The 13,441-nt window shown below is 36.2% G+C and overlaps 1 protein-coding gene across 1 annotated transcript; it reads right to left on the reverse strand.

Annotated features, from left to right (window-relative positions):
* Positions 1-4,344: 4,344 nt before the first annotated feature.
* Positions 4,345-5,844, reverse strand: CTRU02_212471 (transposase; the record flags this gene model as incomplete). The annotated part of the gene is made up of 2 exons (XM_070205847.1): positions 4,345-5,592; positions 5,671-5,844. The coding sequence occupies 2 exons, from the start codon at positions 5,842-5,844 to the stop codon at positions 4,345-4,347; spliced, it is 1,422 nt and encodes a 473-aa protein (XP_070060660.1).
* Between the last annotated feature and the right edge of the window lie 7,597 nt (positions 5,845-13,441).

Consider the following 13,441-nt stretch of genomic DNA (forward strand, 5'->3'; position numbering starts at 1 on the left):
AAGCTATGTTAGTAGCATAATTAGCGCTAGTTCGGTAGTTTCGTTATTTCTTATAAATTGCTTACTTTTCGTAATATCTAACTCTTCTAAGCTTAGTTTTCTAAATTATCCTTAAAAGTCTTAAAGTTCTTAAGTATAAATAATCGCCTTAGTAATACTATTTACTACCTTATTATAATCGTAATTCTCTATCTTCTAGCTATTTTTAAGTTATATTACTAAAGTCTAGGTTTTATTATCGTATCTAACGTCGATTTAGCCGATATTTATATTCTACGCGATAAACGCTATAATACTTATATATACTTAAAAGGAGTCTAAAATTCTTATTATTTTAAGATTATTAAGATATATCTCCTAATATCGTAGGAAACGTCTTACTATCTCGTAATAACCGTTATTTAACCTCGGGTTATTTATATAACTTATTATATAAGTCTATGTTAGTTACGTCGAGGTATAGGTTATGATTTTAAGTAAGTAGGCTTATAAGGTATTTCCTTCGAGATTCTTTACGATATATCGTAGTTAAATTAAGAGAAAAAATTAATTAAGATTAAGTTATACTACTACTTATTATAGTTCTTCCTACTAGCATATAGCTATAATAAGTAGAGGTCGGAACCGTAATAAGAATAAAGATATAAATAAAATAGTATAGAAGTTAAATAAACGGTTATAAGGTAATAAATAACGATAAATTAATAAACGTAGGTATAAGTAGTTAGTCTTCTATTAAGTTAGCCTACTAACGATAATACTATCGAGGGCGTTTCTTATACGGGTACGGCTAGTATATAAGATATTATATACCTTTAATAACTATTTATAAAACTATAATAGACGACGAGAACCTCGAAGATAACTTTAGCCTAGTTAATAAAGAACTTTACGTCGTTAGTAAGAACGCTATTAAGGAAATTACTATAGCTACTACTAAATATACTAATAACTAGTAAGATATTATTATATTCGACGCTAATAAGGCTAATAAGGCTTATAAAGCTTATACTAAACTTACTAAGACGGTTAAGGAAGACTAGCTTAAGAAAACTAATAAAAGCAAGGCTATATTAATAGTAGAATAGATAGAGTAAGGACGATAAGACTATATTACTAAGGTAGGTCTAGGTAGGTGTTAATACTAAAATCTACCCCCCTTCTTATATCCCTCGACTCCCCTTCTTATGCCTAGCTTATACGCTGCCGACTTGCAACGCTTATGCTTATAACCTTAATATCTCCTTTTTACTCCCTGCCTTACTAATACCGAAAGTAGGCCTTAGCGCTATACGCGGATTGCTTCCTAATATAATGCTCCCTCCCCGAGGCTCTCGTTTCGAAAGCCTTGCGTAGGCGCGCCGTCTATACCGGTCGCCCCCCTTATTTATAAGTAGCGACTATAGTATTCTATACCTTCCTACTTACGCCGGTTCCTTTCCTTTTCGCAATCTTTTTCTATTACTACGTAACCCGCGATAACTTTACTTATAATCCCTTGCCTCTAATTAGTTTACTTATAACGCTGCCTAAGGCTATTGCTAGCTTATAAGAATTATTTACTATTATACCTACTTCTTATTTACTTTCCTCTTTCTCTTTTCTTTTCCCTTAATAATAATAATTTCTATAAGTTAGGCGACCGCCGCCGCGCTGCTGAATTTCGGGTTACTAACTTTATAGGTTAGTAGGAGAAGTACTACTTATACTTCTTTCTTCTATCGTTATCTCGTATATATTGCTTATTATCCCTACTTACGCTACTTAGTTAGTTTTATTAATATCTAAGCATTTTAGTAACTTTAATCAATCTTTACGCTATAGTAAGGCTTATTCTACGCGATCGCTCCTATGCTTAAAGGCTAATAAGTTGCAAATACCCCCTGCTGCCTCCGCGCCGCCTCCCCCTCCCCCCCCGGGTCGATCCTCCCGCAAGCGCCCCCCCCCCTCTATACGTACTTACTACTCCTGCCGAGTTCTTATAACCCCTGCTTACGCGCCGATAGCCTCCCTAGGCTCCTCCCGCCTCGAAGAAGAAGAAGGGCTATAAGACGGCTGCTTATAGTAATACGCGCCTTATGCTGTATCCTACCTACGTCTACCGTCTCTATTATAACCTAGTAGTTAAGCTATATGCTCACTAGCTATATATACTACTTACCTCTTACTTATATAGCCTTGCTAACTTACTTAATAGATTTAGGTACTTACTATGCTTAGTATTCCGACGGGAGCTATTCTTACCTTCCCCCCGTAAGTATATTACCTTTTCCTTCTATTCTACTTATATATTATTTATATAGTGCTTAGATCGATAAGGATACTTTCCTACTTTACTAAGAGCTAGTAGCTACTATAGCAGCCTTAAATAAGGCGATAGGTAACTTTTCTAAGGAGGAGTATATTACTATAAGTATTCTCCTTCCCCTCGGGTAAGTCGCTTATTAGTCGCTCTCGCGCTAAGCCTTTATAGATTAAGGCTACCTATACCTATATCGCTAGCAATATAGGCTATGCCTTGCGCGCTAGTCCTACTCCCGCGCCGCGTGCTCTAGCTACGGCTGCTATGCCTATACTGCCTACCCCTGCCGTCCCTGCTATACCCCGTCCCGCGCGCGCCGCCCCTGCCTCTATATAAGTAACTTTCCTTAATTCTACTTACGCGGAGCGTTTTATTACCTTTTTTAAGGTTATATCGTTAGCCTTCTAGGCTATATCTAACGCTATAGTCTTTATACGTTCCTTACTTAATCCCCTCTTAATAATTATTTCCTTACTAATGCCTTGTTAGTAGTATCTTACTTCTTATAAGTATACTCCCGAAGGAGAAGAAGAGGTTAAGGGTAAGTCTAAAGCTAACGCTAATAACAAGTCTAAGGCTAAATCTCTTCTCTCGGAGCTATCTTTCGAGAAGGATAGTAAGGAGGACTTATAAGGTTAGCTTATAGCTACCTTACTACCTCCTCTACGCGTTCTCTGCTTCTTTTCCTTTAAGCGCTATCTAGGCGCGACGCTTACGCGTATGCTAGCTTATAGGCTTTTAAGTATTCTAGCCTTTAAGCCTTAAAATTCTATCTTTTTACTATTATCTAGTTTCTTTATACTCCCTTACTAACTTATCGTCTTTAATATAATATTATAGCTTCTAAGTATCTTCCTCCTTACTATACCTTTATTAATAAATTAAGTATTATTATTTCGTTTTAAGACTATAATAGTCTAGGATCCTTTCTACTTTATATAAGGGTTTGCTATCGATTTTTCTAATTAATAGCTACTATATAACTAAGTCGTCCCTCCTTTTAAAAGCTTTAATAGTAATATAGGAAAGACGTTATAGATCTTATAAGTCTTAGGTATAGCTAACTAATATACTAGACTATAATTCCTTCTTATATTAGTAATACGGAATAGTCTTAGCTATTTATTTACTAACTTCCTACTTAGCTACTTTTATTTAATATTCTTACTAAAGAATAATACTTAGTCCTCTATATTAAACTTCTTTATCAAGTACTTCTTATTATATATCCGTATTTATTATACTTAGGCCTTGCTTAAGAGTAGCTTAAGCTTAGCTTGCTAGATTTTTAAACGTTAAGTCTTTTCTTCTATTATAATATTAACTACTTTAGGTTCCCCTACTAGTAGTATATCGCCTAGGAAGGGTAGGTTTTATCTTAGAAATACTATATTTAGGGTTATCTAAATTAATAAGTACTATGCGTTATTATAAACGAATTATACTAAGTATAGCTATTATGCTTAATCTGCTTAGTTATAGCTATAGAAATAGTAGAGGTAATGTTTAACATTCTAGTTCTGCTTTTCCGTCTAGCTATCTATTTATAAGTAAAATATAATACTAAGCTAGCGCTTAATTACTAATAGGTAGTAAAGATATATCTAAAACTTACTTATAAAGAAAGACCCTCGGTCTAATACGATACCTTCTAAGATCCCGAAAATAAAAAATACGCGTACGAATAGAAGGTTTACTAGTCTATTAGCTATAAGTTTAGAAGTAGTTATAATATATATACTATACTTTATATAGTAGTTAACTACTATTAGTATCGTATCGTAAAGCTTCCTTCTTAATAGCGATATAAAGTTAGGTAAGTTAGTAATAAAATCTATTAAAATTTCTATATATAGTTGTTAAGGTATTAGAAGGGGTATAAGGAGACTATATAGCTTATAATATTAAGCCTTCGTTTATTAATAAACTATATATAACGTACATGATAAGCGAGTGAGACAGACAAGCGAGTGAGACAGTAAACCAGACCTTCGCGACAATAATATCGAAATCTATAACAAGAAATCTTAGATTGATTAATACTACTCGGATTCCTGTTCTTCGGATGTTTCCTCAATAAATTGACATGTTCTCGCGTTATGGCCTGTATTCCCGCATACGCCACACCGACGATGAGTCGTCTCAGACCTCACTTTGCGACCACTACTCCGTCGCGTTTCCTCTTGTAGTTGCGTGTCTGCCTCTCTTTGCGACTGTATATCCTCTCCAGTAGATATAGTAAGACTTCCTCCTTTCTGTAGACGTGTTTTCTTAGCCCTTCGACGCCGACTTAATATTGCATTCTCCTCTCGAAGGATTTGAACCTCTGACTCTAGTAATGCTACCCGATGCCCTAGTCCTTCTGTCCCTCTGGCTAGCTTACTCACAGCACTATAAATTGATGCTGGAGAGCTGCTTCGGTGGCGTGAGATTCGACTCTTAATAAAAGTAGACTGTGATCTTGCTTCGCTTGGGTTGCTCGGCGTCCTAGAGATCCAAGGGTCTGGTGTCTGAGGGACCCCCTCCTCAGGCGTTGGCGTTCGGAACTTTACATCCAGCTTTGAGAGAACACTTTCTGCATTCAAAGGGACAAGTCCAGCTCCTCGGAAACCTCCCTGGATATTTTTCCTCGTAAAAGACTGCTTAAAAGCTTCGTGAAATGCTGCAAAGAAATCTTCCTTCGAGATATAGGTTGTGCCTCGCCGCATCTTATTCTCAATTTGCCGACCGTAGGCATTCTTTAACGGCTGAAAACAACCAACATCTAAGGGTTGAAGTAGATGAGACGAGTGAGCCGGCATGCACAGTGTAATAATGTTGTTTTCTTGACAAAAGAGCTCGAAGGCTGCGGAGTGGTGACTTTCATGACTATCAACAACGAGGAGGCGATATTTCCCAGACGTACGTGGTTTTGTATAAATGTCGAAGTGTCTGATCCAGTCAATACCTCTCTCGTTTGTTGTCCATCCATTTTCAGACGTTGCAATAGCCCAATCGCCCGGAAGAGAGGTTTCTATATACCAGCTTGAGAGGTGATACTGGCCTGCAACGATGATGTATGGCGGGATGCTCTCCCCTTGGGAATTAATAGCCTGGATAACTGTAACCCATTCCCTATTGCCAGGCTGTGTCATCTTCGTATTTGAACGCCTTTCAGCACTTGTAACAACCATTCCAGAAGCAATAACGCCCATCATAAAGCCGGTCTTATCAAAGTTGTAGATATCAGCATCAGCAATACCATACTTCGCAATTGTATTCTTCACAAGCGAAAACCAGCCACGAATCACCTCTGGATCTTCGCATTAAGCTCTCTTATAGTCATACTTGCGAAAGAAACGCGTCCTAAGCTATGGTTGTCGCTTGACGAAATTAGAAGCCCAGCGCTTCCCAACTGGAGGCGCGTCGCGCTCTGCGAGAAGTCGATTGGCCATTTCTTCCACACCACTCAGCCGGGGAGGAAATGATCGCGCATCTAGGTCGAGAATATACTCAACTATTGTCTTCTCTTCTAAATCTGATAAATTCCGTGAATTAGGCATGCTGTCGCGTCGTGAGACTATTCCCTTTAGTCGCCGGCTTAATGTTGCGTGACTGACTGTATAGAGTGCACCTGCGGCCCGAGCACTAAGTTTTGGGTCATTTCTCATTGCTTGAAGGGCAATTTGTAACCTTCTTTCAATACTAGCTGATTCCATGATTTATTGTAGAGGAAAAGGTGCCGGTCGCGTCAAGGTGCGACGGTCGCGGTTTACTGTCTCACTCGCTTGTCTGTCTCACTCGCTTATCATGTACGTTATATTAATATATACTTTTATATCCTTATATATCTTATCTTAAAAATAGCTTTATTATAATAGCTTTATTATTCTTATTATGCCTAGATATCTTGCTATTAGCGCGTCGTAGTATTTCTTAAGTATCTTCCGCTTTATCCCTTCTCCTCTTAAGACGTAGACTTACTCCTTATAGTATAAAAATCCCCTATAGTTAGTATACTAAGCTCCTAGGCTACTCCTTCTCCGCTTACCTCTAGTATTAGTACTACTTACTTACTTCTTAGCTTACTATTATTCCCTTATAAAAGCATCCTTTCGCTATAGTTTTAGTATTTAGCTTATTATCGGTAAAGGTTTAGTGCTTACTATTTCGAGTATATATACTTCTATACTTACTTATAGAATATACGATTTGCGACTTATAGCTTTAGCAATAGGCTTAAGTAGCTAACTAACTACTCTATCGTATCTGCAACGTAAGGTTTATCCCCGTACCTCCCGGTAAGTCCCTTCCTCTAAGTCGGGCCGGGGCTAGGTGCCTACCCCCCCTCTACTATTGCTTACTCCTTCTTCTAGCTACCTCCGCTAGGAGCGCGTTACCGCTATAACCCGTAGTAGCTCCTACTCCTTAGCTACCTTTTCTAGCTGCTAGCATATCTTCTAAGCTAAGTCTCTTACTATAATATCGGCATTACGGTTACTATAGTTAAGTCTTCTTAACAAGCCGTCTACTAGGTTTTATACCCCTAGTTTGAATTTAATATTAATATTAAATACTACTAGGTCGTCTAGCTAGCATAGCTATTACGTATTTAGTCTTTTCTTCGTTTCTAAGAACTAGAGGTTAAAATAGTTAGTCTATATAGTAATAATATTCTTAAAATATCTTATATATTGCTATTAGTTCCTTAGGCTATTGATAATAGCAAGTAGCTTAGTATCGCTAGTACTATATCGTATTTCTACCTTTATTAATTTTCGTAATCGGAAAGCTATAAGGTATTAGCATCCTTTATATAACTAGCTTAGTACTATACTAATAATAAACGCCGAGGCGTTTATATATAGTATTATAAGTAAAGCTAGGTCGAAGTATTATAGCATAAGCATAGCTATAAAGGCTTTCTTAAGCTATTCGAAAGCCTATACTGCCTAGTTATTAAGTTATAACAGCCCCTTACGGTTACTACGTAATTCGTCTATAAAAAGCGTTATAATCCTTAAGTAGTTCTTAATAAAGCATTAGTAAAATCTTATAAACCCTAGGAACGTCTATATATCTTTAACGCTACTTAGTAGTAGCTACTTCGTAATAGCCTCTATACGTTCTTACTCTATCGCTACCTTATCCTTCGATACTACGTACCTTAGGAAGGTTACTTATAACTTATAAAATTCGTACTTTTCCTTATTTAAGTAGAGACCCTACTACTATAGCCTTTCTAAGACTTATTATATATCCTTCTTATAAGTAGTAAGGTTAGCGCTATATATAAAGATATTATTAAGGTAAACGATATACGTAATATCTATTAGTCTTACTAAGGCTTTATTAATATATACTTAGAAGGTAGCTAGTATGTTTACTAAGCCGAAAGGCATAACGGTATATTTATAATATCTATAGTATATATAAAATACTATCTTCTACTTATCTCCCTTACGGATATATACCTAATAGTAAGCATTTTTAATATCTAGCTTTATAAATACCTTCGTGCTAGATAGATAGTCTAGGATCTCCTTTATAAGTAGTAGTAGCGTATAGTCCTTATATATAATCTTATTTAGCGCGCGGTAGTCGACGTAAAGTCGTAGCTTCCCTCCTTTCTTAGGTATAAAGAGAATAAATACCTTAGCTAGGCTACTTGAAAGGCGAATCTACCTATATACCTCCGCCTTTATAATATAGTCTTATAAAACCTTAAGTTCTTGTTCCGATAGTAAGTAGATAAGACCTTACGACGCTATAGTTCCTTCTTCGAGGTTAATACGGTGCTTATAAGCCGAGTAGGCTAGTAGTTTAGTAGCCTTCTCTACTAAGAAGAGATCCTCGAATTTGCTATAAAACTCCTTCTATTACTTCTTATCTAAATCGTTTTATCTTTTTAATAGCGTCGTTAGTATAGGCTTGCTATATATAATATATATTATTACTATAATTATAAGTTATTATAGCTTTTTCTTAGTTAAGACGAAGCCGAGGTATTGTTCGAAAAGAAGGTAATACTAAGCTTTCGCCTTCTAGCTAATTATTAGGTCTAAATCTTCTAGCTATAGGATACCGAGGATTAAAGTTAGCACCGTAAGCTTTACGATTATAAAGTAGTAAAGCTATTTCTTTTCTACTTTATTACTATCTTTAGCTTTTATCTAAAAGTAATAGCTTTTATATATTAAAATCAGCCTACTATTAATATTAACGATCGAGGGGCTAGGGTAGATATATAGTTACGATTTATATACTTAGAAGTAACTTATACTAATTAGGTTTGCTTTTAACCTTAAGTCTACTAACGCCTTCTTAGGTTACTAATAGCTACCTAAGCATAGCTATAGTCTAATCTCTAAGTAACGCTTTTAACTTACCCCTTACTCCCTTGCCGCGGCTATTGGGATACTATTTAGGGACGTTATTAAAAGCTTAAGGCAATACTTCTAAAGGTACCTAGCCTTCTTATACTAGTAATATTTCCTTAAACTATACTACCTTACGAAGTAACCTGTCTAGCTATACCTATAGTAAGATCCTCGTTCTTATAAAGGTCTAGGATATCGTAAGGCTATATAGCCTTCCTCCTTATAGTTATAGTATTTAATTACCCCCCGTAGCCCCTTTTTAATTGCTATGCCTTCTACCTTAGTAAGAAGCTTAAAGGCTTTATTTACTAGCTATACGACTAGTTTAGTATACTATAGTTATCGATAAAGCAGTCGTAATACTTAGGAAGTCTAACTATCGTAGCCTGCCTACTTAATCCGGTATGCTAGCGTAATTAGTTCTACTTACGTTTAGGAAAGGAATAGCTACGAGGTAATTACTATATAGATGCTTAGTAGTAACTTATTTAAGAAGGAGGAGACTTATTATTCCTCCGAAAGCATATATAATAGTTTAAGTTTAAAAGCGTTATAAATAGTAATAAATTAATTAACCGTCTAGTCTAGTCGTTAATAGCTTTAGTTAAGCTATAACGTAGTATCGATAGAATAGCTACCTAGGTTTACTATTTCTACCTTAAGATAATCTTTAAACTCTTTCTATATAATTAATAAGACTTAGAAAAAAGGGTTTTACTATTTCTTTTTAAGGTAGTATATCTATACTATTTTTACTTAGCCTTTAAGGCAACCTATTGCGAACGCTACTTTATTACTATTACTTAATATCTAGGTTACTTATAAGTCGAAACGTATATAGTAATCGAATAAGAAGGTTTATAATTCTTAGTAAGCCTTTCCGTAATACTTTAAGGTTAGTAATACCGGAGGCTAATATAGCTATAAAGTATTATTACTTATAACGCTTTCTAGCTATTTACTTACGAAGCTAGCTAGCGGTAGTATAAGTCTAGGTTAAGTCTCTAGCTCTCCTACTAGCAAGGGGCTTTATCTCGACGGCGCGGAATCTCCTCTATCGCTACCTTAGAGGCATGCTAGCTTAGCTAGTTTGCTTTAGATCTACGCCTCTTGCCTTACGACGGCGAGTTCTTCCTCGAGTTCCCTTTCTTATTACTTTAGGAAGACTAGCTGCTTACTTACTATTCGTATATATAAAAGCATAGCCTAGCTATTATTAAGTTGTCTAAACCTTACGTTAGACGTAAATAGTTAGGTTTGCGTTTACTATTCTAGCGAAACGCTATCGTAGTTAACTCGTCGGGTATTAGCTACTATATCGCTTAACGGTCTATCTCCCTTAAGGTTTAAGATTTTAGACTATTAATAATAGAATAGACGGAGTAAGGACGATAAGACTATATTGCTAAGGTAGGTCTAGGTAGGTATTAACGTTAAAATCTACCCCCCTTCTTATATCCTTCGACTCCCCTTCTTATGCCTAGCTTATATACTACCGACTCGCGGCGCCTATGCTTATAACCTTAATATCTCCTTTTTACTTCCTGCCTTACTAATACCGAAAGTAGGCCCTGGCGCCGTATATAGATTACTTCCTAACAAGCTAAGACTAAGGCTAAGAAGAATAACCCTAAGCTAGTTAATAAATCTAGTAAGGAGGAAGAGTCTAACGCTTTAGCCGTTAAGGCTATTCTTACTTTTAAGGCTAAGAAGGCTAAGGCTAGTAAAAAGTTTAATACTTTTAAAAAGAAGAAGTATATTACTATTAAGGTTAATAATACCTAGGTCTAAGATATTAAAAAGCATACCTAAGACGCGTTTGCCTTCTACTTAGACGATATACTTTTTAAAAAGATCGAGGCTTATCTTAATAACTTTATTAGCCTAGCTACCTTTTCTTTTAACCTATTTATTTATTACGTTTAGGATACTTATAAATACGCTTATACTATATATAACAATAACGCTTTATATATAAAATACTTACTATCTTATATTTAGGTTTTTATAACTATCTTTTATATTAGCGATAGTTAAGTTAATAGTATTATTATAAGCTACCTTATTACTTCTTACTAAGCTAACCTCTTCTTAGTTCCTTTACTTATAAATATTAGCTATATAACTATTACTAATATAACTATTTATAAGTAACTTAAAAATATAGAAAAAGCGTTTTAGACTTTCGAAGATAATGTTTACGGAATAAACAAAATAGTTACTAAGAATATAAAGAAAATCGTTAATAGTATTAACAAAGAGATTATCCCTTGCCTTAACAAACTCGACGAGAAAGCCTAGTCTACCGTCGACGTTATAAGTATTAATAATCGCCTCGAAGTATTTAAAGCAATAGCTACTAGCAAGGATATAATTACTATAAAGGTTAACTACGTTATCGCTACTAAGGATAATAAAATTATAATCCTCCGTAGTAAGATCGTAGAACTACGCGAAGCCGTTACTAAGCTATAGAAAGGCGATAAGCGCGTTGCTACCGAAAGTATCGTAAGCCTAGCTAAGCAAAGCCGCTTTAGCAACATGCTAGACCGCGATTAGGATAGGATTTTATCGTTAAGGTCGTAATTCTTCGTAATAGATAGGAAATAGAAAGGATAAATTTATATAATTAGTTTTTATTTTACTATCGATCGGGACGATTACCTTTTTTTAAGAAGGGTATTTATTATAGTTTTATAAATAGTTATTAAAGGTATATAATATCTTATATGCTAGCTATACTTATATAAGAGACGCTTTCGATAGTATTATCGTTAGTAAGCTAACTTAATAAAAGACTAACTACTTATACCTATATTTATTAATTTATCGTTATTTATTACCTTATAACCGTTTATTTAACTTCTATACTATTCTATTTATATTTCTATTCTTATTACGGTTCCGACCTTTGCTTATTATAGCTACGTGCTAGCAGGAAGAACTATAATAAAAAGTAGAAATACCTTAGCTAGAAAAGGATTTTGATTTTTTAATATAACCTAATATAGTATTAGTATTATTAAAGGAAGTATAATTAAGGATCCTTAACCTAAGACTAATATACCTATTTATAAGCTTTAAAGATAAAACCTTTCGGGGGAGACTTAATATTACGACTTGTTCGTTATGCTTAATAGAAGGTTAATAGACCTACTTAGGCTAGTAGCTATACTATTAGATATATATAAGATATATAGGAAATAATAAGTTACTATCGGAATAAAAGAACTATTATATAGATTATATAACGATAAGGAAGTAAGTATTAATAAGGAATTAGTAAGTACTTATACTAAGGGAAGTAAGTACTTACGATAAGCAAGGTAAGCGCTTACTAAAGCTACCTAGAATGCTTACTTTAGGACGTATATATAGATTAGGACTTAAGTACTTACTTAAGGCTTCTTAGATAGTTTTTAGTAATTAACTTATAATTTATCTTTAATAACTTTTAGCTTAGCTTATAATCCGTAATCGAGAAGTTCCTGCTTCCTCCTCCGGTATAGTGGCAAGCCTGTTTGGGTGTAGCGCCCTTGCCGCTTTGCCCATCTTTCCGAGCCCCACTCAATTTCCTCGATGCATAAATACATCGCAGCGCCTGTTTGTCGACGACAGCTGCTTGTATACTCTACATTTCCTCCTTCATAACCACCACTATCGAGACCAAGCAAGCCCGGTACTTCTCAAAAATTATTTTCTTTTCGGCCGCTCCGGTCTCATTTTGCCCTTGCTTGCCTTCCATTAATAGACCCTTATAATTTCAAGACTCCCTGTTGCGGAGGCTCAGAGGCCGCAGGATGATGACGCGTTCATCCGCTCTACTGGCTTGAGTCAAACCAGTTTCTGTCTCCTATGTTGCCTTTGAATCACTGGAAGGAGACTCAAGTAGTGGATTGTCATTCTGATTTGGTGACCCCTTCCTGACTGATTGTGGTACACTCTCACCCCATCCAGATTCGATGCTTTGGGTCTAGTTCAATCTGTCCTTCTCTATGGCGCCATGAACATTTGCACATGCGTTCTACTGTTGAGCCTGCAATCTGTCGATCCTTTCCATTTCCAGGTCTCGCTGGCTTTCAGATTGACTTCGGAACTCCTAGCTGCAAGCCCCCGACTAAGGCTCATGGTTAAGAAAAGCTAACAAGGTTGAATAGGACAGTAAACAAGACTTCAAGGATGTATGCCTTGCGTCTGTCTCTATAAAGCGGCCCTTTTCCCAAGAAAGGAACATCTCGGACAGATGGAATGGCGACACAAGCGGAGATCGAGCCTGTTTGATCAATTCATACCAAACACTCATTGAGAAACGAGCCGACCGATCACGGACTGCCCGACCGTTCTGCCACATAGGAGACAGCCATGCACGCTGGCTCGGAGATGCCGGTTCCAGGTTCTTCAATGTCGTCATGCTGAACGGTGCTTATTAGTAACGATTTGATAACGGCCAAGCTTGACGGCGGAACTGATGTACCTGATTCATTTTGGTATTCGCGATATGCGGAGATGGATAGGAAAGCCAATGAATTTCATGCATTGTGGATTTGTCATATTGTCGTTCGCGTTTCGGGTAGCTTGTCTGGGACAGTATATAAGGTAGGTGTGCACTCACACACAACCTTGAGTTCTGCATCGGAAATCTCAAAGAACAATTCCTCTATGGTTGACAATGTCGCAAAACATCAACCTTGATAATATCTCTTTTTATACAGCGCCGCAGCAGAGTCTACAGAATGTCTCAGCCCGAAACGCTGCAAGCAAGACTCCCAACCCAGCACCT

The sequence above is a fragment of the Colletotrichum truncatum genome (genome assembly GCF_014235925.2).
Source record: "Colletotrichum truncatum strain CMES1059 chromosome Unknown Contig_0008, whole genome shotgun sequence".
NCBI lineage: Eukaryota > Fungi > Ascomycota > Sordariomycetes > Glomerellales > Glomerellaceae > Colletotrichum > Colletotrichum truncatum.